Source organism: Phaenicophaeus curvirostris, chromosome 10 (assembly GCF_032191515.1).
Source record: "Phaenicophaeus curvirostris isolate KB17595 chromosome 10, BPBGC_Pcur_1.0, whole genome shotgun sequence".
NCBI classification, from domain to species: domain Eukaryota; kingdom Metazoa; phylum Chordata; class Aves; order Cuculiformes; family Cuculidae; genus Phaenicophaeus; species Phaenicophaeus curvirostris.
Window position 1 is genome coordinate 10,078,626 of NC_091401.1, and position 27,419 is coordinate 10,106,044.

The following is a 27,419-nucleotide window of genomic DNA, read 5'->3' on the forward strand; positions in this document are numbered from 1 at the left end:
TGTCTGTGTCTGCTTGGATTAAATATTGAAACAAGAAACATTCCTTACTTTCACTGTTTTATTTCTAAATTCTACATGGGAACTTCTGCTTTCTCCAACCCAAAATCTTAAAAGATAGAAATTAAATCTTATGAAGCTCAATTTCTGTGTTTCTGGGAAGCAGCAACTGCCCACCTCTGAGCTGCTTCTTAATGGCTTTCAACTACTGCTCAGTTAAAGGTACAAAGCGTGTTAAAATGTTATGGTCACTTTGCAATCAAAAGCATTTAACTAGATACTGATCTGCCAAAATGTCCGTGGCCCCTGGTGCCCTTTAGATTAAAACAAACCAAAAAGGCTGTGGAAGAGGCAGTAGATTACTTGCCACCACGTTCAGTCCTAGTGGTTCTTAACAAGATGCAACACCAGCTGATGGCTGAAAAGCAGGACGAGCTGTGGGTACCTGAAAATATTTGACACCATTTTCCTGTGCCTGGAGCAAAACATTATGCTGATATTTTTGCCAGAGTAGAGTAAAAACAGTCAGGTCCTTTGGAACAAAGCTTCTGAATGAAGCATCCTGACAAGCTGCACTAGGAGCACTGCAACATGTTTGGATTTCTCTAAGAGACAAACGGCAAGTTCCATGTCACAATTTGATTTCCTCATCCCCAATAACAGCAGGGTTCTTAAATTCAGAAATGCCAAATTAATGTCACTAGATGTTACCCTTATTTTAGAAAGGGTAAATAAACTTCACCTTTGTATTGTGTATATGCCATGTGCTGACTTTTGACCACTTATCCCTAAGACTATGTTCAAACTCTACTTGTTCCCTTTTAAAGCACAATGAACACTGTGGTCATGCCAAGTGAATTCTTACTATCTTTGGCTGTAAGTTAAAACTTAGGCTCTGTATTCTGCCAACTGCAGCTTTTCATGCAGCAAGATGTTCTTTTCCTTTCTGTTGGTTTGAGGCAGCTTGTCTAACGCAGCTGGCATAAAGAGTGGAGCAAACTCCTAACGTGACCAGCTGCTGCAGCTTTGTGTAACGATATTCTGTGCAGAACAACAGTCAGGTTGGTGACATTACTCAGGTGATGTTACTCAACATGATGATACCAAGATGCAATCTTGTATTTCTTAAACTGCCTTCAGAATGTTAGTCCGTTTAAGTACTGCAGTCATCCTGCACGGCAAGTTCTGCTCGTCACTTCTCCCATCTCAATATGTAGCACTAAAGAAAATAAAAACAAGTAAAGGGATAACTTTACAGTCTCTGAGTTTGCGTGTAATAAATCTTGCATGGATACTCCTAGTAAAAAAAAATCAGTGATTTTCATTCAATTTAGTTCATCTGGACTCCTATATAGATGACCCCTAGGTGAGGAATCTCTAAAGAGGAATGGTTATTTACAGTAATGGATTTTTAAATTCTTTTTATTTGAGCTGTGATCTCAACATGCACTCCACTTCTCTTTCTGTCTATGGAAAGGGGACATGGTGATACGAAGGGCAGGGCGTAAGGGCAATCTGAATAAACACTCTTGGCTAAAAGAATGCAAATTCAGGTTCATGAGGACCCATGAATATTGAGACTGCAACTAATATGCATTTTCAAGAGTTGGATATCCTGAGGTAAGTAGCTATTGTTTATTAACAAAGGAATTCATGGTTCCAACAGCAGTTCCTTTTTGCAGCTGATTTCTGTTTACTCTTATTTTTTAGTAGTTTACAGATTTCCTGTTTCTTTTCTGATTTGGATGACAACACAAAGAGAAGAGAACGAGTCGTGATGCCATCATGTGCAAACAGTAAACCTGTTCCTCTTATTTGAAAGGACTGAGAAAGAATTTTTCATTAAAACTTATTATTTTTTCTGGTAAAACTTGTTCAGTAGGTGTTACTGCGTCAGCATTGCTTTATTGAAGTTGATGGTCACCCTTAGGCCTGTATTTGGTGTAATCGCGAGAGACCAAGGCTGGCAATCAAAAGTCAAAATGTAAGTTCTCTGCAAGTAACAATAGCAATATATTTCAAAGGTGGCAACTTTTAGCATGTTGAGGGTACAGTGAAGCTAGAAATGTGATTCCAGTGCAAGTAAGTGATTTATTTCAGAGTAACCCATGCATGTTACCCATGATAACCCATGATACCCAAGGAACCCATGATAAAGCACTAATTTGGGAAAGAATATGACATTTAATTTTAGTTCCTGCTGCTTTTTCCAGTACATATGTCTTTGAAACAGCTGAACCTCACCTGGAGCCCTGCATCCAGTTCTGGATGGGGCTTTGAGCAGCCTGGTCCAGCGGGAGGTGTCGCTGCCCATGGCAGGGGAGTGGAACTGGACGATCTTCAAGATCCCTTCCAAACCTCCAACCCAAACCATTCTATGATGATTCTGCAAAATGCTTTGTCAGTCATTGGAGCTTAACTCAGCAGGGTAAATGGAGAGCAGTGAAGGCTGCTAAAACCTCTGACTTTACTGAGCCTGTAATGAGATGGTTCATTCTTCTGGATTTTTCTGTATTTAATTTTTTTCATTTTCCTTTTCCTTCCTATCTTTCTAATTTTTTTTTTAAGTGGCTGGGTCTTACTGAAACAATGGTTCTTTACTGTTTTTTCATCCCTTTAGCCTTTAGCATGTCCATTCTCTTGTTCTTCTACTTAAGCATTGATGGACATTTTCCACTCTTTATTTTAGATTTTTTCCCTGTGCATTTCCAGACTTTGAAATCAACGTTCTTTTGAAGAGCTGTTCAGCCCTGGATTTTCTAGGTACAAATGACCACTCATCACATGTGTATACAGATTGGGGACTCAAACCCTTATTTTCTCATAAGCTGTTCATAGCTCTGTTGGTTTTAGTTCACATCATAATTCCTTAAGTTACGTCCAGAGAATGTTGGACATTATCTTGTGTGTACACATTGCACATCTCCAAATGTAGATATTACTGAGGAGAGATTAAAAGCATGAGCAAACAATGAACCATTAACAGGGTTAGCTTACTTAATCCTTAGCTTGAAGCTTGGTTGCCCTGAAGTCCACCTCATTCACTGTCAAAGGTTACTTCTGTCACAGAGCTGGCAGAAGGAAAGAGCTGCATGAGCCTCAGGCACAAGGTAAAGCCTCATTTATGTGTGTGCACAGCCTTGATGTGCAATTCTCTAGTGAAAACGCTGTCCTAACCAGTCTCTTATTACTTGGTCCTCCTGGATTGTACCAAATTGTTTGTATCACCACATTATGAACGATGTCAAGGAATTAATCTAATGGAAACTCTTTCCTCCGTGTTATTTTTCAGCCTGATAATTTGACACGGAGGCACAAGAACGGCTGTGTTGGTGCCACAATTCACAGTGTGAGGGCAGAATGATTTAGCAGGAGTGGAACTGCTTAAGAAACATCCCATCACTGCCTAAAGCCCAGTCACCCATGAAGACAGTATGCTAGATTAGCTGATGTCATTGTATGTGGTTCTGCCTGTTGTCTTGAAGGAGAGTGGTAAATTCTGGTGAGAGTACAGGAGGAACTGCTGAGAGTGATCATATGGTAAATCATTGCAGTAAAATTTTCCAGAAGGTCATCGCTTTCGTTTATGGCCATCTGCTAAGTTACCAGGCTGCACCAACCAAGGGAGCAACAGCAGCGAGTGGACTCTGTCTTATTTAAATGCACACTAAGTAACAACACTGACATCAGTGCTTCTGTATTGTAAAACTTGTTAAAATGGTGGAGCTAACAAGTTGGTAAAATGGTAATTAAGAGTTTGATGAAGCAGTAGAAGGGTAGATGCATCTTGATAAAATACAGCTAAGGAAATCAAGTTGAAGGAAGAAAAAGAAACATGCATTATATCTTGCTCTCCTTGATTCCAGCAGCTGGAATCCTGTTAGCACTGCCAGGGGCAAGTTTGATTCATATGGGAAGCCCGGGGTGAGCCAAGAGGCTCCTGTGTATCAGTTGCACAACAGAAATGCATCTGAGAATACCTTTAATTAACAGGAAAAAAAAATGAACTCCAAATGCAGTTTAATTAATCTTTTGGAAATTTAATTAATAATTTGGTCCTAGAAAATGCCAAGATTGTGTCGTCTTTCTAGTAATTAGCTCTACTGGATCTGAAGCACTCCCATCTCTCGAGCCCTATTTTAATCAGGATAACTGGGGAAAACCCCTCTTGCTTGGCATCCTCTAAAGTTTACTTTTGCTGACTGAAATATGCTGAACGTAGTGACATTGCTTACAAATGTTCAGTATCATAGGCTCATAGAATGCTGGAATGGTTTGGGTTGGAAGGGACCTTAAAACCCATCCAGTTCCACCATCCCTGCCATGGACAGGGACGCCTCCCACAGGATCAGGCTGCTCAAAGCTCCATCCAACCTGGCCTTGAACACCTCCAGGGATGAGGCAGCCACAGCTTCTCATGGCAGTGGTTTTGCCGTCCATGCCAGCGATCGAGGACCTGCTGGTCCCTGATGTTCTGCTGTTTAGTGGGTTTTACTTAACGCTTTCCTCTGCTACAGCTTTGGCCAGGTGCCTAGGGTGCCTCCACTCCTTCATTCTGTTTGGAGAAGAGGCTGAGGGGAAACCTTATTGATGTCTACAACTGCCTAAAAGGAAGTTGTGGAGAGGAGGGTGCTGGCCTCTTCTTCCAAGTGACAGGGGGCAGGACAAGAGGGAATGGCCTCAAGCTCCACCAGGGGAGGTTCAGGCTGGACATTAGCAAAAAATTATTCACGGAAAGGGTCATTGGGCACTGGAACAGGCTGCCCAGGGAGGTGGTTGAGTCACCTTCCCTGGAGGTGTTTAAGGGACAGGTGGACGAGGCGCTGAGGGCCATGGTTTAGTGCTTGCTAGGAATGGTTGGACTCGATGATCCGGTGGCTCTTTTCCAACCTGGTGATTCTATGATTCTATGCTAGGGCGAATCTGGGGCCCATGCTGGCCACAAGATTTTTTCTCTGAGGGCGACAGAGGCCTTCAACAGGCAGAGAGTTCATGAGGGGGTGGGTTGGCCACGCCCACTGCCTCATAGCCACGCCCACTGCCCTCATCCCCCCGCCCCGCCGAATGGCGGGGCGGGGGGATGAGGGCAGTGGGCGTGGCCAACGCGATTAGTGGGCGTGGCTATATGGGCGGTGGGCGTGGGCACCGACCGGCGGCGCCGGGGGATGAGGCGCGGGCGGGAGGGTCCCGGTGGGCTCCGCGGCCCCCCTCGGTTCGTGCTCGGGGTGGACGTGGGCAGCACGGTGCTCAAGTGCCACGTCTACGACCGCGAGGCCGCCGTGCGCGGCTCCGCCTGCAGGAAGGTGAGTGGGGGACGTGAGGGAGCCGGGGGGGACGGGATTGGGGGGGGGCGGGGGGGAGCCGCTCAAGGCCCCTCCGAGTTCCTGAGGGGTTTGGGCGGGTGAGGGACTTGGGGGGGTTTAGCCTGGAGAAGAGGAGGCTGAGGGGAGACCTTATTGCTCTCTACAACTACCTGAGAGGACGTTGTGGAGAGGAGGGTGCTGGCCTCTTTTCCCAAGGGACGGGACAAGGGGAATGGCCTCAAGCTCCGCCAGGGGAGGTTCAGATTAGACATCAGGAAAAATAAAATTCACATAAAGTGTTATATATTTGCACAAACTTTCGCAAGAATGCTGGTTGCTGTGAACCTGCGATCCTAACAGCGCTGTGTGTCTTTTGGGAGCAGGTGGAATCCCTTTATCCTTGTCCTGGCTGGGTTGAAATAGATCCTGAAGTGCTGTGGAGTCAGTTTGTTGGTGTAATAAAAGAGGCTGTACAAGGTAATGGCTTATAAAACTTAACAAGTTCATTGTTCGTTGTAAAGTTAGATAATTATTGAACGAGATTATTTATTTTTAAAAAGTACTGAAAAATAATTGAGCACAAGGTTTGCAATGTGCCTTAAGGCTGGCTCAGTCATTATGTGAAACAGGACACTTAATTAATATTTTTCTGTCATTGGGGCTAGGTCAGAGTTGAAGTAGAATCAAGCAGAAGCAGAGTGCATGCTCAATTTACACATCAGTGACAGCGCCTTGCTGCTCGGTATTTTGTGTTCGTATCTTTGTCTTCCCCCAGATGCCTTTATGTACAAACAGAGAGCGGCTTGTTTCCCTTTCCAGTTCTTCATTATTCTGCTGCCACTGTGTGTACGGATGTGAGTGTATGAGAAAATGAAAGCGGCATTCTGCAGCGTTGTGCTCGCTCAATTACAACCTGATATTCCCATTTTCCCCATTCAAACTACAAACAGTTCTTACCATCCAGTTTCTATATGAGCGTTCTTTTCTATTTGTACTTTAGCCTAAAATTTCCTAGTACTCAACACAGTAAACACATGCAACTCCCTTTTCTGCCAAGCTTCTAATGTTTTCCTCCTCTTTTCTGGGTGCCTCTCTAACAGTGCGCTTACTCTCTACAGCCTCCATAGCTTTCCCATTATACCAAGCCCAGCATTCTGCAATCCAGCACGGATCGTCTTCTGTGCCACGCTGATGCCATGGACCTCTCAAGCGCACCCCACCTCGCTTTGTCACGTTGCCCCAGCCTCTTTGTCACATGTGTGTGCATCACACTCTTCCTGTGCCTCAGGTTTCTGCTGTTCAGCCCCTCTTGCAGTCGGTCTCCAGGTGTTGCTCTGCCTCCACACCCGGCTTCAAGGCAAAACTGTGGTTGTGTCTTCCCTTGGGGAGCAGGGAAGGTAGCTGTTACCTGTGTAAGCCACTGCTGATTATTTTGGGCTCTTGTTTTCTCAGCAGCCAAGACTATTCTGTAACAAGAACAGCAAGGCTGTCTCAACCTCTGAAGACCTTACTAGCTTCCTCCACGCCCATTCAATGGAGCAAATCGGGAAGCAAGAATTTTCAGCTAGTTTTTAACAAGCAAGCTTTTCTTGTGGCCAAGCTGTGTGCGTTATCAGCAAGTAATTTTTAAATGCTTGTGTAACGTAAGTGAGCTTAAGCTGTCAAAAGCAGCGGTCCCACCCTCCTCTTCACTGGGCTGTTTCAAGTCCAGAGCGGTTTCCTAAGCCGGATCAATGTGTTTGTGCCAGCAGAGCCTCCTAAGTATTTGTGCTAGTGTAAGACAGGGTGTGGTAGCAGGGGCAGGAATGACTGTCTCGAAGCAGGAAGAAGGCATGGGAACTTCAGTTCACAGGGTCAGAGGAGCTGGATGCCATGCACGAGTGGATGAGCTGATGTAGCTCGGTACTAGGTAGAGGTGGAAACTGCGTCTGGTTGTGCAGTCCCACCCCGTCTCGCTCTGGTATTCATTCAGCCCTTCCAGGACATAACTTAGCTCACAGCTTAGCTGGAGAGTATTTGTGCTTTGTCTACTGATATTTTTTTTTTTTTTAACTCTTTAACAGAACTTAACTCTGCTCTTATTGGGGTGTCACAGGAAAAGTGGGAGCATGCAGCTTGTGGAAACAGGGAGGAGTAAGATCTAATCTGCAGTGAGCTGTGGCAGCACTGCCATGGCCTTGCCTTCAGTTTAGACCCAGGTGCTACTGAAAAAGAAACTCGGCTGTTCTCAAGTCACTCAGTCCCAGGTCCTCTCCCGTGCTCCCACTACCAGCAGCACTTGCGCAGGCGGTTGGAGCGGGTGGCCTTGGGAAAGCACCGATGCTATTTTCAGCTAATTGAGGGCATGATACCACTGCCTGCATGAAAGCAAAGAACAGTATTGGGGAAGATGCAGAAGTTCTTGGAGTGGCTGGCAGAGTGAGATGTGCTGTTTCTCTGTAAAACTCATCTGTAGTTGTCCCTCAGAGGCTGGTGGTCATAGAGTCCACAGCGTGTGCTTATGTAAATCAATAACTTTGCACATGAACGTTAACGTAAGAACATATGTGCACAGGACCTACTTAACCTGTCATTTGTTCAAGTAGCGAGATTGAGAGCAGCAGCGCTTTGGACAAAACGGGTGCTCTGTCATTCAAGTGCATTTCTGTATTATTGATATGTATATGTTTTTAACGTATTTCTGCTTCTGGAAGCATGTGTAGAGGTACTTGGGAAGCTGACCGGAGCTGCTTTGAAAATAGCTGTGGACGTATCTATATAATGATAGATAATTAAATATTAGTAAAAATGTTCTGTAATGGTTATTTGAAGGTAAGTTTTGAGTGCAGAACTGATGTACACCCAAATACACGTTTTTATACTTTGGAATTTGAAATGTACTGTGTTGCATTGAGGGATACCTGGTTCGAGCATATTTGTTCTTATGAATTTGGAAAGATTGTTTAAGGAATATCTGATGAAATGTGATTATTCAAGGAGTGTAAATGATCGTCATATGTTGCCACCAATCTCTTTATTGCCCACAAGATCAATTGAGTTTTGTTACTTTATGGAATTTCTTTCCATAAAGTTTGTAAAGATACTTACTCCTTCTGTTTGGGCTTTTGTTCACATTCATCCATGTGAAATGCACATTTTAACTGGTTATATAGGCACATGTAACCTGCCTGCCTGTCACCAGGATTCTTCAAGTGAAGTATCCACAAGCCTTTCAAAAGGTGCAAAGGGTCAGTGTGCCACTCCAGCTTTTGTAAAACACACAGTTTTGTTGATCTGTTTTGGAATGGGTTGGTCCGACTCAGTTTGCTGATGCTACACTGCTCTCAGTTGACAGTCTGTAGAGATTTATAATCTCTTAAGTTACTTATTTCCTAAGTGTCCCATAGATATATTTATATATACTATATAAACAAACTATATAAACAGTATATTCATATATACTATATAAGCCATAACTATATTCCTATAGATATGTTGGAAAAATCATTATTTTGTTTGGCTGTTCAAGTAAAAGCTTTTTTTGTGTGCGGTTGGCTTTTGTTTTTTAGCTGCAGGACTTCACATGAGGCAAATCGCTGGTCTCGGCATCTCAACTCAGAGAGCAACTTTCATTACATGGCACAAGTACGTATATTGTGTGATATTTAAAATTAATTTGTATTCATAGGCGCAGACTGTAGAAATGTTTAATCAATGACTAAATCATAACCTGAAGGGAACAAATGTCAGTCACTTGTGTTCTCTTGTGTTTGCACAGCCGCACCTTACAGCAATTCAGGGCAGATTATAAGTGCATGTCTTTGTTTTGTTCTTAGGACTTTGGAAGAGGTGAATAAATATGTATTTTTTTAATTCTCGTGAGAAGACCTCACACTCGAAATGTCTGTGTGCCTATTGATAATTCATCAAATCCAGCAGGGGGATATGTGCTTGTTGTAGGAACTGACCTGCTGTGAAGTGTCCTGACTGGAAATGGTGAATGATGTTGAGTTTCTGGGGCAGTGTACGTTCTGACATTTTAAATGAGAATGTTCAAATTCTGTTTTTCAGGAGGACAGGGAAACCTTTTCATAATTTCATAAGTTGGCAAGACTTAAGAAGTGCTGAGCTTGTGAATTCCTGGAATAAATCCTTTCTGCTGAAGGTAAAACTGTGCTAAGCTAGATACTGATTGGACAAGTGAGAGCTGTTCCATTTTTGTGAAGATTAGGGGCAATATGAAATACTGCAGGTGTTCTCTTAACTTGTTAATGCAAAAGAGGGGCCTAAAAACACTGAACTGAGGGAGAATAGCATAGATGATAGCACCAGGAAAGAAATGCAGTACCGATAGCCTGAAGGAAATTAGGTATGGGAAAAGACATTGGGTAGCGCTAGCATGTGTTTTGTTACATTTTAGTCTCTTTGTTGTGGTAAAATGCTGCATGTTAACACCCAACAGCATAGTTTTTGGATGTAGGTAGTTCTTGGTTGGCTGTGGTTTGGGTTTTTTATTTGGTGGGCCTTTTCTAGTGTACTCTTTGCTCAGATTGTCTATAGAAGGTATGTTTTATGCTACTTGTGGCTTCAGCTTTGTATTGTAGAGATTGGCCCTAAGTGGAAACACTGAAGTTGCTTTTCCTCTAAGTGGAAACTAATGAGCAGGCACACAGGACAAAGTTGAATTCTTGGGTTTCCTGCGTGTGATTTCTTCTGTGAAAACTTGATTATTGATTACATTTTGGTAGGAGAACTTTCACTGGAGTAACAGTATGTGAACGCTGTCAACCACACCGTGTGTCGTGCCCATGTGGGTGACTCAGCTTCGTAGTGCAGAGCTGTCTCTATCAGCGTGCCACCAGAAGTCAGTAAAGCAGACTGGCTTAGCACCGCTGCTCTCCCCAGTGGGATTTGTTGTGGGAAGGCTACCTGTGGAAATCCAGTGGAACGATTTTCTATCAGAATCTTAGCTTTCTGAATCTAATCTCCTGTCAGCAGCTTCCATCTGTGTTGTCATCCTTTAAAGATAATGATTAGAAACCTTTAAAAGGGGAGAGATTAAAAATTAAGTGACTGTTTTCTTTTGAAACAGGTAATCCATGTTATTTTTACAGTGCTTCATTTCTTGACTAGGAGTGATCGATATGCAGCAGCGAGTTTTCTTACTTTTTCAACACATCAAACTTCTATGAAGTTGTCATGGGTTTTTAAAAACATACATGAGGTAAGCTGGAAAGGGAAAAATAATTGCTTTCTTATGTCATAAGAACAAGTGGATTGGGTTTTTGTCTCCAGTTTTCTCTTGCTTGTTCTTTTCCTCAGAAGAACCAGAATGGGGGACTTTTATCTATGTTCATGTTCAAACCCTGTCTACCTATTTACTTGTGTTTATACAGGAGTATAAAATTTTTCCTCTGATTCTGGAAATGTGTAGTAGTAAAAAGTTTTCTTCATGCATAAGTAACATAATCAACTCACCTTACTTCACTTCATATAATTATACAATTAGTAACTGTACGTTGTTTTCAAATTGTTTGCACTCTAGTTTTGCAAGACAACTGTATTTATTTTCATCTGGCACTTTTATCTTTCCACTCTGCATTATTCCAGTGTTTACATTTTCATAAATAGTATATTGAACAATCAAATACTGCAATTTATTTTGCCTCTTATTGTAGTGTAAACGGGAAAACACACATAAAATAAGTTGTACTTGAGTAATCTAATGGACTAATGAGCACTGAGCTATCTGTTGCTGTATTCTTTGCTCTAATTCTTTCCGTTTTCCGTGTTTCTTCTTTTTGTAGTTATAACTCTAATTGTCTTATTTCCTATACTAATTTTCTGATTATTTTTTTAAAAAATGGTTCTCATGCATTTTCTACCCTGCATAAAGAAACCCTGAAATCCTTAACATTTTGTCTGTTTGTTTCTGTCACAAAACTAGCTGTTGAGAAGGCCAAGTATAATTTTACTGGCGTATTTTGGTTGGACCTGTTGAAAATGTGAGGCGTGAATTTGGAGGATTGTAAAATTGAAGGTTATGCAGCTACCGAGTTTTCAATGCTAGATGAATGTTCTGTCATATTTGCCAGGCACTGATACTTAAAACATGTGACTGTGAAACAAAGAAGCTCAAAAATGGATGGCTCTTAATTAGAGAGATTAATGCACTCAGTCACATTTTGTGTGAATAAGTTTGTATGTTCTTATTCTTAATTCTGTAGTTATACACAGTTGCAGTAGAAACTGGATGAAACCTGAATTTCCCATTTTTTGGGGAAAAAAGTCCCAAGGAAAACAACATTTTGAATGCTTTACAAACATCATAAACCAGAAAACAATGTTAAATAAATGCAGAAAGCTCTATATTTATTGTTCTCGAGCACATATTTTAAAATACACTTATTTCTTCTACTCATATATATTTTTAATTTAAGTGCAGTTTGTAGGACTTTTTCTTTATTCACCACATTTGGGATTGTGATTACAAAGTTTCCCTTTGGAGGCTGTGATGCTGCTCCAGGAGAACATTAGATGCTTTTCCTTTCTTAGCAGGAAACTGTGCGTATTCTCTTTTAGGAACACGAACTGTAGGGTAACATAACGTACAGAGCTGACTCACCCTTTCTGGAAATAATGGCAATCAGAGACATATTTTGAGTGGACGTTATTGCTAGCCAGAAAGAAAACGAGAAAAGGAGTCAGAAACTACGTCCCTCTTTGTGTTACCCAGTTGCAAATACTTTTTCTGTATGTGTATTTGTTCCCAGGCTGAAGAAGCTGCCAAAAGAAATAACTGCTGCTTTGGAACTGTTGACACGTGGTTGCTCTATAGATTGACTAAAGGTGAATGTTACAGTTCCTCTTCGATACTAATAAACCATATCAGAATCTAAGTAATAATATTCATGATTCATTGATATATCCTAGAATCCAAACACTTCTTTAACAATTGCTTTTTTTTTTTTAGTAATGATGACTATTGTAATATATTTACTGGGTTAAAAAACCTAAACCCAGCCTTCTGAATTAATTATTCTTTCGACCTGCCTAGAAGGATAATCAGAAAGGGATATAATCATTCAGTGTAACCAACCTTTTAAGCATTTAAGATTTAAATATAAAGAACTAATTGGTGTTGACTGAAGAAATGCATCTGTGAAAGCCAGCAGAGTGTTGTTACCAAGTTTCTATCCTGAGAGCTAATGCTCAAGCAATTGGATAGGTTATGGTAGACAGTGATGCAGGCAGTGTTGTACCTGTTGTCAAACCTACCTGCTCTCTTCTAGCCAGTTCCATGAGGGTAAAATAAGTAATGAATACATACCTGTGATGGTGAGCAGCAAGTAAAGTTTGTATGCTCGTTGTGTTGCTACGACGTTGCCTATAGACATTCAGGTTATATTTCTTAGATGTTTAAAGAAAAAGTATGTTGAAAATGACTGTTAAATTATCTAAATCTAAAGTTTATCTAAAATCTTTTTTCTTTTTTTTTTTTTATGGTAGGTTCTGTGTACGCTACAGATTACTCAAATGCCAGTGCTACAGGCATTTTTGACCCATTTACGGTACGTGCTGTCTGAGAATATGTGATTACTTTTTAGTGTGCTTCCAAGAGAGTTACTGATATTTTTATTTTTTCCATATTATTTCAGAGATGTTGGAACTCTGGTTTGTGTTATTTACTTTCCCTTCCAATGTCGATTTATCCTCCAGTGAAAGACACAAGGTAACTGTGGAGCTTTATTCAAAAGAATGTGATACTTGTTAAACTGTCTTTAGAAAAATAGTACATAATCTGCACAGACCAAGTAATATACAGCTACACCAAAACCATTATATTACTTTTATATGCAGATGTACTTTTTTAACACTGCATCCCAAACTTTATTTTTACTGTCAGTATTCCTTGAAGTGATATTTTTAATGCTTGCTCTAAAATAGATCGGGAGCATTGTCTTTCATATGTGATGCAGACCCAGGCCTTGTATATCTAGGTTTTGTTATAACAAAAAGCTCAGTTTAGCGTTGTGATGTTTCTCCATAATGTTTGTTTTAAGCTTCAACTTTGGATCAGCTGATGCTGAAATATTTGGGGTACCTGTTCCAATAATGGCAATGGTGAGTCAAAATGCCTCTTACTTAAATCTGTGTATTTGTACCTATGTTCTTTTATCTAGCTTTGATTTAACAGTTGCTTGTTTAGCAAGTATTTTCTGTTGCTTCTCTGTGACTTAACTACAGTAGAATTGGTTGCTGATTTTTTTCTTCTCCAAAAATTCAGTTTACAACCTTAGAGGGGGAAAAAAGGAAAGAGGAGCAGGAAGGAATCTAGAGGCTGATATCTGTTAAGGTTAGATGAGCAAATGATTTAGGCACTGAATGTAGGACTTAACAAAGCTGAGTTCTGCTCTAACCTCTGGTAATGGGTCTTTCTCTGGCTTCAAGTCCATTGTTCTCGATAAAGTTGAGCAATGGAGTCCATCCTGGCTTGACTTAAGAGTCTATGCAAGGCTTTTTGTTAATAGATCTTTTTGTGGTGCTTTTAATTTCTTTTTTTCACTAAAAATAAATGGAGAATAATGTGTTCTTGCCTCAGTAGTTAGGATTTGGATAAGAAAACCCCATTATTTTTAAGTGATGACTTGCAAACAAATCTGCTTGAATTGAACTAAATGGAAAAAATGTCATTTAGCTAAGATTAATTTCTCCTGTTATTTTTAAAAATTAAACTCAATTTATCTGTAAATCTACTGTTTCACCAAAGCACAAACATAAGTAAATACATTTAATAACCATCATCATTGCTGAAAAACTGAACATGGACTCATTTTGTACAGGAGTGGTAGTGTGGAAAAAAAGAAGTTGAGATCTCAAAATCTTTAGCTTTCTATTTGGGGGAAGAGGAATTCAAGCCAAGGTGCTCTGATCTGTTCCCTGGGATTGCAAATGCCCTATTTATCCCTGTCAAATCCTAAAACTTAAAATACTTCTTTTGTTTCCATAATTTTTCTATATTTTTTCCATAATTCCTTATTTTTCAGTGTTGCAAGCAATATCACAGATGTTTATGGTGTGTCTAAACCTGGTGTCATTTGATTCTAGTGATAAATCTCACTGCTGGAATGGCCTGCAATACTTAGAAAGTTGTCTGTGTGCCCTCTCTTGATGCTTGGTTCCTTAGAGTGATCTTTGCGTTTGGAACACTGAAGTGTTTGCACTGATATTGTAAAATGCAGCAGTGTTGCAGGTTGGTAGTTGGTAGTGAGCTTGTTCTGTGATGCTTTCGTTGGTCCGGCAGGTCGCTGACCAGCAGGCAGCCGTGTTTGGAGAATGTTGCTTTCACCCAGGAGACGTTAAGGTGACGATGGGAACAGGGGGGTTCTGGAATGTGAACACTGGAGAGCATCTCTTTGCATCACAGAAAGGTAAGTTACTGAAATTTTAGTGTTACAGTATTTCACATTACTTGACAGCTGTTAATTATGAGGGCACAACAAGGGATAAAACAGGGCTGTGCTTTTCCGTCTCTTTACCTGCAGCAGAACAGCTTTAAAGTGTTTCCAGAACAGAAGACTGCAAATTTTTAATTAGAAACATACATCTTGGTTATCCTGAAACATGCTTTTCAAGAAGATAATTTAAGAAGCATTATCAATAGTTGTGTCTGCTCCATGCAGCCCTCCTTTTTTTATTCTTCACGTGTTCTTCTTGATAGCAGAATTTAACAGTACAGCAGTGGAGAAAATGGGGATTTGTCCTCTGGCTTCTCACATGAAAACGTTCCAGGGGATTAATTTAAGTTCCCCCTCTTGAGCCCATATGCTTTGAAGTACCTGCAGCAACATAATACAGGATTAGGTGTTACTAGTTTTCTTTTAAATTACTAGGAATGGGCTCCCCAATGCATTTCTAGCATTTAAAACTTTGCCATTCTGAACATTTGCGGTCTGTCAAGCTTGTTGATTTGTCATAGTTGACTGTTTATCAAGAGAGCAACAGATGATAATGAAGTAAATTTGCCTGCACAGTCTCTCTGTCATATTTTTAAACAGTAACTAATTTCAGAAGGGGTGGGCTGGGGAGGGCAGTGGGTGCTAAGGTGACTCGTACCAGCTACAGTCCAGAAGGACCTTGGCAAATACAGGAGGTGTGTCAGAACTGGATTAGCACAGACTTTGAATTCCCTGTGAATACAAATGCTTTTCAAGCTAATTAATGATGTTATTATTATGCTACTTAGGAAAACTGATGTCTGTATTCTGTGGAACTGTAACAGCAAAAGCATGCTGTAAGGTTTTTCTGGTTTGTTTCCTTTTAAGAAAATATTTGACTATTGTGATCTGATAGGATTTGAAGTCATTAGGGCTGTGCTGTGAAACTTGTGACCAAAGCGCAGGATCTGGCACTTGTGCTTGTTAAACCTCGTACAGTTGGTCTCAGCTCGTCTGCTGTTCTTCAGAGAGAAAAGGAAAAATAATTTCAAAATTGTTGATTTTTCTGGAGTTGCTGCAAAGCCAAAACTCTTTGGTCAAAATCGTAACTTCCTGCAAATCCTGTCACGTAAACCATAGAATTGCTGATCTTCTGCAGTTACCAAGTGTTTCACCAGCTGTTTTTAATGAGTTTGGATGTTTCTTTTCTTTCTGTTGGGCAAACATACTGCAAAATGCAGTGGATAACTGGCAGCGGTTTTTGCTGGGGACAAGGACGGGTGAAGTGTGAAACTTTTCTTTTTTGCTTTCTGTGTGAGGAAACACTGTATATTGAAAAAGGAATCAAGTATTTCACTTTCGTCCTTTTTTATGAATAAGATCTATGTTCTAATTTTGCATTGCCTTTTTTTTCTGTGTGTGTTTATGTCTGGTTTATGTGGTTTCCATCTGAGAGCCCAGCTTTTGTGTTTTGTGATTGGGAATGTAAATCCTGATTTTTTAGAAACCATTGCAGAAAATAAGTTGGATTTAAAACAAATAAGAAAACTTCGATGCATTTTTAAGTATAGACAACCTCTTATATTTGAAAAAGAATAAAGTAAGTGCAGATAGCTCTTCTCTTTAGTTTAAAGAGGGATGGGTTTGTAATTTGATAGTGATTGTTTTTTCAGGTTAACTTTGGCTTAACAAACTGTTGTTCAAGTCTTTTGTAATCCCATCACTCCATTTTCAGACAACGTTTAACCTCTATCGGGGAAGGTTTTGGGTTTTTTTTATCTTGAATTCTGCACAGGCAGTGAATAGAAACTATTTTATTTTTAGTTTGGTTTATTGTGGGGGTTGTTTATATATGTTTTTCTGGAAACATTTAATTTAACCAGGTATTTTGATTTGTTTCATGGAAAATAATTAAGATCTGTATCCACTGATTGGTTGGAAGATTGGGAAAGAAGTTGCTTACTTAACTGAAGGCTGCATGACAGACATTGGCACCGCCATAAAATGGGCTCAGGATATAAGTAAGTAATTCTTTAACTTTATAGAATATAATATATTGCTACTTAAGAAACTTTTATGCAGTTGTAGTTGTGTAACTGGCCCTGATTTTTAGTATCTGTAATTGAAGGTACCGGCCTGCATGTTCTAGGCAGCTGGAAATGCACAGTCGCATTAGGAGTTTCTCTGCTGAGCCTGTTCACTGCAGGGAGTTTGGTTCACACAATCATCTCCTCATCAGACCCTCCTACACACAGTGGCTTTTATTTTCCTCAAACATTTCACTCCTCACTTGCTCTCTCTTGAGCATGACAAACTTCCTGGTACCCTTTTTTTTCTTTTTATCTGGCCTTGAACAGGTCTGGTGTAAAGGAGACCTGTCTAAAGTGACATGTGTGATGATTTAAGGTGTTTGGGTTGGAATTTTTAGGTTGAGGCAACACAGGAAATGACTACAGATCAAACCTAGATAGCATGGTAATGAATGCAACATTCCAGAAGCAGATGCTGTAATGGTTTTGAGAGATCACAAGCTGGACATCTGAGAACTAATAATAGGTTTGAGTGACATGACAATAACAGGAAAGACTTCATTTTTAAAAGTAACTGTTATGTGTTGCTTCACATAGAAGTCATGCTCCTTTTGCCTGTGAGTATGATGTAATGAAAAGATTGACATTTAAGTTTAATAAAAGACTGAGAAACATGCTAGCTCTGTAGTAGCTGGTGTTCAAAAATACTGATTATTTATAAGACAACTTCTCTGAGTGCTCTAATAAACTATTTACTCAGTTTACTTAGAAATTTAGTACTGGAAGCAAAAAAAGGAATTAGCGTTTCACACTTTGGGTTGTCTGGGAAGGGTATTCCTGAAGTGTAGCTCACCACAAAACTCCAAATTTCATGAAGATGTCGGCTTCTGGTGCATATGTGCATATACACCCTCACGCATATGCCCTCACAGAGTGATATAGCTCCAACTGGTCCTCAGGTCTTCATCGTTCAACACCTGACTGAGCTTAGAGAGTAACAGCTACTCTGCTTAGAGGAAATGACTCCATGCAATACACAGTTCAATGCTGCAGATACAAGTTTCGGTGGTGCATATATAAGCTTGCTGCTTCAAATCCCATACTTAAAATGAATATTTATCTGCGAGGAAGCTATCCAGACTTAAAATGGATATTACTGGTATATGCAGAGCAATAGCACAGAGAATGTTTCAGGTAGCCAGTAGTAAAATGGATGTGACCTGCAGTTGTTACCAGGGGCAAAAACTGAGGGGGGAGAGGAGGAGGGCTTAGAGGGAGATAAAAAACCAGGCATGCTGCTATAAGCTCTCTAATAAGCAAGGCCTTTATCTTCTGGAAATGTGATTGTAGAGGAACAGGATTCCAAAACTTTTATCAGCTTTTGTCAAAGACCTAGTTTATCTCTGATAGGACAATTAACTTTTTAAGACACAAAAAAGCAACAGCTTTCATTTATAAGAGGCCTCTAGTCTGCTGTAAAACACGGCGTGTGGCCGCATAAGGACGTTATTGGTGAAACCTATAGACGATGGGCGTTAGGACAAGAACTGCATGCAGATGGAGAGCAGTCTAAACAGGGAGGTCTGTAGAGTTGTGAAAGGAAAGGACCAGCTAGACAGAAAATAAAAGTAGTGTCTATCGAAGAGGTGATATTAGAACCCACCTTACTGATAATTTGTGTCAGTCATTTGTAAAAAATATTAAGGGTGCTGATAAAATATAGTGGGTATTAGGGACTTTCTCTGTAGTCATTTGGTGCTTGGGCTGACATTAACTGTCTTTGAAGGGAACAAATGTGGCTTGTATTTTGCAAATCTAGGTTTTTAGCCTATTTAGGGTGCCGTTGTTAGCATTCTCAATTCCCATTTATGTCTATGTGCAAAGCTAATCACCTCCTACAGGATGTGAAGAATAAAAGGCTGTAGTGAAATAGATGGAAGGGAATCCTTTTGCATTTAGTCTTCACCTGAATAGGACTCTTCTTACATGACTGATGGACTTGAAATACAGGACAAGTGACTGTTTCCCTCAGAACATGTAGTTCGAGTATTTTACAAAAGGAAATAGTCTAACTCTAGATTTTTGTCTCTTGATAGTGTATGTGGAAATTGAAGTAAATAATAACAGAGTATGACTTATGCATCTTTACAGATCTTTTCACCAATGTAGATGAAACAGAAAAAATGGCACAGAGTGTTGCTGATTCTCAAGGTGTTTGTTTTGTTCCAGGCTTTCAGGTAAAATCATTATTATCAATAATAATACTATTGAGAACGCATTTTTAATAACCCATTTAAAATTTTAACTTTTACATGTTTAAGTTTAGTAATTTAAATCTTGTCACAGTATTTATTCTGCACTTCTCTGTTCCTTACCCGTACTTATGAAGTTCATTATTGTGAAAGCGTTTCCCCTCCCAGGAAAAAACCCTATAAAACAGGAAAATTACTTCCGTTTTGCAGACTGTAACCTGGGGTACAGATAAACTGAACAGCTTGCCCACAGTAATCAAGACAGTGCCCACAAAGACAGAAATTGATCCCATAGCTTTTCTGCCTCGTGCAGAGCCTTTACTGAGACAGCATTTGCAAGCACTGTTCTTTTATTCTGCACTTTTCCAAGATGTAGGTCACAGTTCATCAGACTACTCATGTACTTTAGTATGAGTAAGACGTCAAGCCCTGGTGTTACAAAAAGCAAAGACAGTAGTATTTTGACACTTCTTTGATATGCAGATTTTAATCTGATTTAGTTTTTTCCCTTTAAAATAGAAGTTTGCCTTATTGCTGAGCACAGTGTGTATAGGAAGGAATTCTGGCATGTGTTCTCCATTTCCTAGCAGCTTGTTTTTACCTTTTTCTCTGAGGAACTTCTGCAATTATTAGCTCATACTTGATCTTGTCTGGGTCACGAGCTTTGGAATCATTCTACTTCCTTTCCATTTATGCTAGAGACTCATGTATCATCATATCTTTCCACCTCTGATTCATGATCTATCTTGAATTTCATCACAGATGTGAGTCCCTTCAAGATACCCTTAGGTAGAATCTGAGTCTGCTTTTTAGTTTGTCTTGTGCATGAAAATCTGTAAACATAGAAACCATGGATCTTTATTCTGCTACTGGGCTGGACAAGTGGTTCCATCCTTAGAATGGGAAGAGTATTTGTTTATGGAGAAAAAAAAGTATGTTTTCTTTTACTGTAATGCAGCAGTTTCTTTTGTTTAGGAATTTATGCGAAATGCCAGTTTTCCTTTTGGCTGTAGGTACCTAGCCATACACTTGGGGGTTTTAACATGTTAGATTTTCTTAATTTCCTTTAGTTATGTGTGTACATATTTTATAAGCATTAATTCAAACTTCTGTTAAGTGTTGTTATAATTGACATTTAGCATGATACAACTGGAAAGAATTGTTTCAATTTAAAAATTACTGTTTACAATGAAAATAAGATTTAACATTGTCACAAACCAGGTATGGGGTCAGCAAACTTGTATTTTGTGATGAAGTTCATCAGGGGAGTGGAGAGGTGAAGAGGAGATTCATCAATATATCCTCCAGTTCTCCTGCAAAGAAAAGACACATTAGTGAACAATTAGAATTTTAGCTGGACTCTGTTCATCAGTGCCACTGAAAACAGGCTGTCATATAAACTAATGAATAGTGTTGCCATCCTTTTCAGCGTTACTTTTAAAAGACAGTTTATCTTTCTTTCAGCAGTTTAGGAGTGTTTTAAAAGAAAAGCATGTGTGTGAAATCTTTCTAGAGAACAACGATATCAGTGAGCCCTCTCCAAACACCTAGGGTGCACACTGGATGTATTTTAAAGAGAAGTCATACAGATCAATGTTATTTACTATGTCAGATTTGGGACAAGTCATTTAACCATTTTTCCTGTTGAAAGAAGCTATTTAAACTGTTGACTGAGTTAGCTGAAATAACACTATATACCTCTTACATCTTGTTTTCAATTCTCTCCTCTCACTATGCTGCCTTTAATTGTCGTAAGTTTTATTTTTTTTCTTACTATTTGACTCCTTTCTCCAAAGCCTGCAAATACAATTTGCGAGACTCACAGTGACATCTTTTCTGCAGGTCTCTATGAATGACCCATATTTATGTGCCTCCTTCACGGGGCTGAAACCTTCCACTACCAGAAACCATCTTGTACGAGCTATATTGGAATCTGTAGCTTTCAGGTATTCCTTACTTAATTATCTTGCTTATATTTTCTTATGTTTGCTTTTATTTTGATCCACAGTGTTAAATGGCTGCATGGACTTCTGCGGTTTGTAAAATATACATTCCAGTAATCCATTGCTGTTACATTGAAAAGGAGTTCTCACTGCTTTCAGTTTTTTTTACACTTTATTCATAAACTTGTGTATGTTTATTAGTTCAGATTTTTTGTTATTGAGTAATCACACAGGGATTCTTAAATTTCATTATCTTCTGTGCGCTTTAAAAATGTTTTCTGTTTAAAGTTTGTCCTTGCTCTCCTTTTTGCCAGAAGCTATAGCCCACTCCAGCTGTGTTTAGAGCATCCCTGAAGCTGGAGGCCTCCTAACAGCAATTTGGCTTAAGTCTGAATTTCTGGTGTTTTATAAGACACATTAATGGGCATCTTAACCATCCTTAAAGGCGTGAATGGATACCAACTTCCAGATCTAACTGTTGTGATGGAAGATATTACTGCTAGGCCCTGGTGAGCACAGCTGTAGCTCACTGCGCAGCCTTGCTAACCCCTGCAGCGTGACTCCAGCTGAGGCTGAGTACAACTTGAGCCTGGCACACGCCACATTGTGCCAGATTAGGGAACCCTCATATGATTCCTTCTGCCTGCTCACCAATTCTGCTTTGGGCATAACAGCCTCCTGCATAGGGGCAAAAAGGATGTTTGGAGGAAGGTAATGTTCTGAATTGCTACAACTGTTTCTACTGCAGTTTTTTTTTCTGGTAAGAGGAAGGTGAGATGCAGCAATTCCTGAACTGAAGCATGGATCTCTTGGAAACAGGGATCTCGAGAATCTCCTCATGTTCAACTACATCACTAGAAAAGGGTACAGATCCTAAGTGTTGAGATTTTCTCACATTAAATGAAACAGTTTCTGAACAACTTCCAGCCTTCATATGTTCCATTTAAAGAACAGCTGGACCAACTCCTGTTAACCTTTTTTCAGCCTACTTTCCTCACTCTAACCCACCACACCAACAGTTGCATCTTGTCTATAGAAAACTATCAGCAGTCTCAGGTGAGGAAAAGTATCCCTTCCACAGTGACTTGCTGTAGCATGAGCTGTGATTTAGTGAGATGTGCTTTTGGAACAATGTATAACAAAGACCAGTTTCAGTCTTAACCCTCCTCTTTTATTTTAATTTATGCATTTGGGAAACTTGTGAGTTATTGCAGCAGTTCTGACACAACTGAGGCACTTTTTGCCTTGTATTTTATTTTCTGACTGTGTAGATACTGGAAACGCTTTATGGAGTAAATAATGCCTAATTCAACTAAATATTTTTTTAAAGAAACAAACAGCTTTATGATATCATTGTGAAGAAGGTACGCATTCCTCTTCAAACCATTCGGTAAGTTCCATGTGACTTTTAAATTTGACATATGGGAATTTGACTTTAAATAGGTGTGAACTTTTATTATGTGTTTTATCTTACTGTAACATTTCTGCTACTGAGAAAGATGGTTGCCAAGTCAAATATAGTAATTTAAGTGGCCACAGAGTCTACCCACAGAAGGGGGCTTCTTCAGTAAATTATTGGTGTTGGTGATTGCAAGTAGGTGAATTGCTTTAATTATTTTAAAAAATAAAAAAAAAGGCCAATTCCTGTTTTCGGACAGCACTAGAGTGCATAGAGCAGTGCCCACCATGAAGGTCCTTCTATGCTTTATTGTCATTCTTTCATACTCAGTTTTTTTGTACTGGGTCCGTCGCTGAATATTTTATTAAGATGTTGGTTAAAACTGGATTTATTTGTGAGGGAAAGAAGAAAAATGCAACTCAATTGTTCAGACTTTGGTTTTGCTTCAGTCTTTGAAGAAGCAAATCAAATTCAGGGGGATTACTATGATCCCTCAGATGTGCTTTTCACCACATTTGAATAATTCAGCTGAACTATGCATTGTTGGAAAACTATGTTGAACATTTTGGTACCTGGTTTGGACGCAGCAGTTGTCTCAGAGCCTGAAAACCCCTCACACTGAGAAATCTCTCCAGAGTTTCTCCTTCTGGCAGCCAGGGGTCATCGTGATACCACGGTCAAGAACAGAGAGGAGCGCATTTCTGTCCCTCTTGTGGCTTTTTCCGTGATACCCAGCAAAGGAAGAAGTGGACAGCCTGGCATGTCGACAGTTGAGAAATCAGGAGAAAGGTGAAAGTGCAAGGTGGGAGGACGAACAAGTTTCCGTCTTCCCTCATGTACTGGACAGAGTAGACAAAGATGTAGAAACAGACAGGCTTGGGCTTTTAAGGAAGAGGGAAATATGAAAAGTATTGATTATTTTTGTACTCCTTAGGAGGCTTTTTTACATGAAAAAATTGCATCCAAAATTTAAGAAGTTGTATTAAGAGTGCAAACTGAAAAATGGGAAATGTAGAAGTACTGCCCAGTCCTGTACAGATTGAATCTTCACAGTATCTTGCAGCAAAATTGAGCTAAATGTAAAATGGAATGTTTGGAAATTTTCTTTCTTCTTTCCCTTTGTAACTTGAATGAAATGGATGTCTTATTTTTACAGAAGGAGGAAAATGCATGTCACTGGCATTAAGAAAGTGACTTTGCCAGTTAAAGGGTTTTGTGCCGTAGTGTAGAGGTGGTACCTTTGCTGAACTGTATGTACAAACAAGTGAAACCCTGTAGTATCACCAATCAGGCACAGTCTCCAAAACATTTGTTTTCTGAGGCATCATGTAGAACAGAAAATTTCAATGGTGAATTTGAAGATTTCTACTCAGCTGTTAAGTTTTAGTACCCAACACTTTGTATAGTAATAAACAGTGGATGTCTTTACTGCTCCACATGTGGTAGAACAATAGCTCCATACTGGCTCGTGTTGGATTCCAACAGCATAACAAACCAATCTATGACAGTTCCAAGATTGTTCTTTGTTATAGTTATTTCTTGTTTGTGAAAGTGATTACTTTGCCCCACTGGTAATCACTCTCCTGATTAAAGATCAGCAGTGATATGTTCTAGTTTTCTCCATTGAAGGGTCTCTGATGTGGTACAGTTAAGAAAACAGACAGAAGCCTCATTCTTATTGTCCTTATCAAAAAAAGCAACTGTAAAGGCATTTTAGCCAACTAGTAGATCTGAGAAGACCTGCAGGGGTTTGTTTAATGTAATGGCTTTCGCTGTTGTCGTGTTGTGGTGATGACTTCATGGAAGTTCTGTTACAAACCCTGGCATTCCAACCAGGCTGATGTATAGCGTTAGAAGAGAGAAGCTGTCAAAGCTTTTCACACAGAATCACTAGATTGGAAAAGACCCACTGGATCATCGAGTCCAACCATTCCTATCAGACACTAAACCCTCCGCACCTTGTCCACCCATGCCTTAAACACCTCCAGGGAAGGTGACTCAACCACATCCCTGGGCAGCCTCTGCCAGTGACCAACGACCCTTTCCATGAAAAATTTTTTCCTGATGTCAAGCCTGAACCTCCCTTGGTGGAGCTTGAGGCCGTTTCCTCTTGTCCTGACATTTTGATAATGTCTGCCCTGTGTCTCTGCCTACCATTCCTCTCCCAGTTTATAGGTAGGTGGGTGGTTTGGTTCTTTTTTCCAGGTGCCTTCTCCTAGCCTCTAAATTTGGAAATGAATTTGTGCATGAGTGGCGGGAAGATTCACGCTTAGGTGTGAAGCCCCAGAAGCTGGTTTTTGAAATGCTGGCAGTAAACATTTGAACTAAATGAATTTTTTAAACTCCTTCTTCCTCTCTTCCTACAGAGCTGATGGAGGTGTCAGTAATAATAGCTTTGTCATGCAGATGACTTCAGATTTAATTAATAAGAAAATAGAGAAACCTGCAAATGCAGACATGTCCAGTCTTGGTGCAGCTTTTCTGGCAGGCCTTGCTTCAGGTATGTATACAGTTAAAGTGGTTTTGGTTTTCCATTCACAATGCATGTTTGTAAATACAAAGGGAGAAAAAAAACAAAAAACAAACCAGAAAACCAGGACATAGCTGCAAATAATGGCAAAAATTCCCCAAAGAATTACTGTAGCCATTTTTGTGGGAATCAAAAGTGTAAGTAGTGTTTGTTTCTCTGTAGTGCTTTGTACCCGTGTACTTGTATTTGATGGACCAAAGAAACAGATGATAATGTCATTCATAAGGCAAATCAATGACTTATTTGTGTTTCTAACACAAGCTCCCAGTTTACTGAGTAGCTGTAGGCTTGCTTAGTTTTACGTAAATGAATAATGACAGAGTTTCATGTGAAAAATATCTGCATATACATTTGTAAGATTCATTTCCATTTAGAAGGACATACTGCTGGAGAAGAGGTGAACCCTCTCTTTGCTGCTTCCCTCTTTCCAGACACTCTGCATCCCTTCCCATACTCGCAGTCCCTGAAGCAGTGCTGGGTGGGGACAGATCACACAACGAGGATGCTGCTGTGCTTATGCGCAGCCGTGCCACTCCTGCTGAAGCTGTTCTCTGTCCTCTATGAATTGAGTCCTTAGTTTTTAAGCTTTTCACAGAAATAAACACAATGGAAGTAGGGAATAAGTTATTGACAGGAAAAGTAACCCAGCTCTACTCACACAGAATTGTTTTCTGTAATTAACCAGACTTACAGCTACAAACTGTCAATGGTTTGCTTGCTATCCACCTATAAAATATATTTCCATTAACTTCATTACATTGCTTTGATATGTAAGTAACACAACTGGCAGACAGAAACTCTGTGCTCAGGTAAGATTTATTCAGCAGTTAAACCTTAAAGAAGGCCACAGCCCTTGACAGACAAGAATGACTCAATAGCATAAATTTATCTGAATATGTAACACCAGCTGTTTTCTGCCATTTATGCAATTTTTAAGAGAGCGGGAAAGCAACTAGTGCTAAGTCTTGGTATCTGTGGCCCCTCAACGAGAGGGACCTGCAGCCGTGGGCACAATGTGGATGAAATCTCAGGGACCTTCAGCGTACCAGAGCCGTTCTTGGAACCCATCCCAGCTGAGCAGATGTGCTGTTGTCAGGATTCCAAACAAGTGGATGCTAGTGGAAAGGAGTTTCACAATGTTAAAAATATGCTTCCCTCTGAGAAAGTTGTTGGTTGAGTAAAGAAAAGCTGTCATGATTTCTTACTGCGTTTCTGCTTTGGATCTCTTGGAAAGAAATTAAAACAACTCAAAAATAACATTTGCAGCTGAGCTTGAGAATGAACTTTCTGTTTATAGGGTTTTGGACTGACAAAGAACAACTGAAGAAGCTAAGGCAAATAGAAGCAGTTTTTGAGCCCCAGAAGGACTTTGAGGAATACAGACCTGCTATGGATACCTGGCTACAAGCAATGAAACGCTCCTCGCACTGGTAGAAATTGGCATTTTAATTATAGAAGAATGAGAATTTTTTAATTAATATTTATAAAATCTTGACATTAACAGGACAGTAAAAACCGTAACGGAAATTTGTGATGGTCTATATCTAGAGTTATTCAGGACTTTAGCAACCCCCCTGCCGTGAGATTGCTTACCACACCATAATGAACCTTCCTGTCCTCCCTGTGACAGCTGTGGTCCAGCTGCAGCATTTGTGTCCGTTCAGTGACCTCTTTTGGGTGGCCCAGCTGCTTGAATCCCACCGTGTTGTAGAGAGAGGGAGGTTTTTTCCTGTGATGGGTTTTCTACTGAGAAACTCGCCTCCCTTTGGATCTTTAAAATCCTTGGTATGTTAACCATCAAGGAAGGGTAAAAGGTGCTTACACTTCCCTAGGCATTTCTAAGAATCACAAAACGGTTATTGAGAGGTGGTTGTGGTTAACTTGATTGTGTACAAAGACAGTAGTAGCCTGTTACCACCTTTTGGTTGACTTTCTAAGGAAGCTCTGTGATGACACTTGTGCACTAAATTAAGATGAAATACAGAAGTAAATAGACTTTCAACACTGCATTAAAAAGAAACCTCCAGGATTATTGTGGCTGATGACTCCTATGTAGCTTGTAGCTCACTTTTTAAAGAAAATTTAAAAGTGGTTTTATTTGGCATGGCTAACGCAAAGACATTAAAAGTAGTTACTTGTAAAAATCTGTAACATTAGCATTTTCAAGCCCATTGTTAAATCCTACTTATTAGCTAAAAGGGAGTAAAAAACTATTTCTGAAGCTATTAATTACATGTTTATGTTTTTTTAAAAAATATAATTTAAGAAATGTGTTGTTAATTATTCTTATGTATTTGTTTATCACTAATCTTTAAATTCCTAATTTTCTCAGAAGTATTTGTAAATCAGTTTCAAAAATATAAGATTATTAAATGTTCTCTTTTCAGAATAATATAAAATTCAAGTTGTGGGTGATTGTGTTCAACACAATTAATGTTTATAGATTTAACATTATTGAAGAGGGCCGAAGAGCTGTCCTTCACTTTTTCTCATGCTGAAACATGGAAAGTCAAGTCATAAACCATTCCCTCAATTTCCTTTGCAGTCAT

At 39.7% G+C, this 27,419-nt stretch overlaps 1 protein-coding gene across 1 annotated transcript; it reads left to right on the forward strand.

Moving 5' to 3' along the window:
* The first annotated feature begins 5,162 nt into the window (after positions 1-5,162).
* On the forward strand, positions 5,163-27,291 carry GK5 (glycerol kinase 5). Its single transcript, XM_069864751.1, has 16 exons — positions 5,163-5,300; positions 5,684-5,777; positions 8,849-8,924; positions 9,351-9,444; positions 10,372-10,503; positions 12,053-12,128; positions 12,789-12,850; positions 12,938-13,011; positions 13,343-13,403; positions 14,584-14,710; positions 16,633-16,737; positions 18,898-18,983; positions 20,841-20,944; positions 22,272-22,331; positions 24,707-24,840; positions 26,168-27,291. The coding sequence occupies exons 1-16, from the start codon at positions 5,163-5,165 to the stop codon at positions 26,302-26,304; spliced, it is 1,560 nt and encodes a 519-aa protein (XP_069720852.1). The 3' UTR covers positions 26,305-27,291.
* The last annotated feature ends 128 nt before the right edge of the window (positions 27,292-27,419 follow it).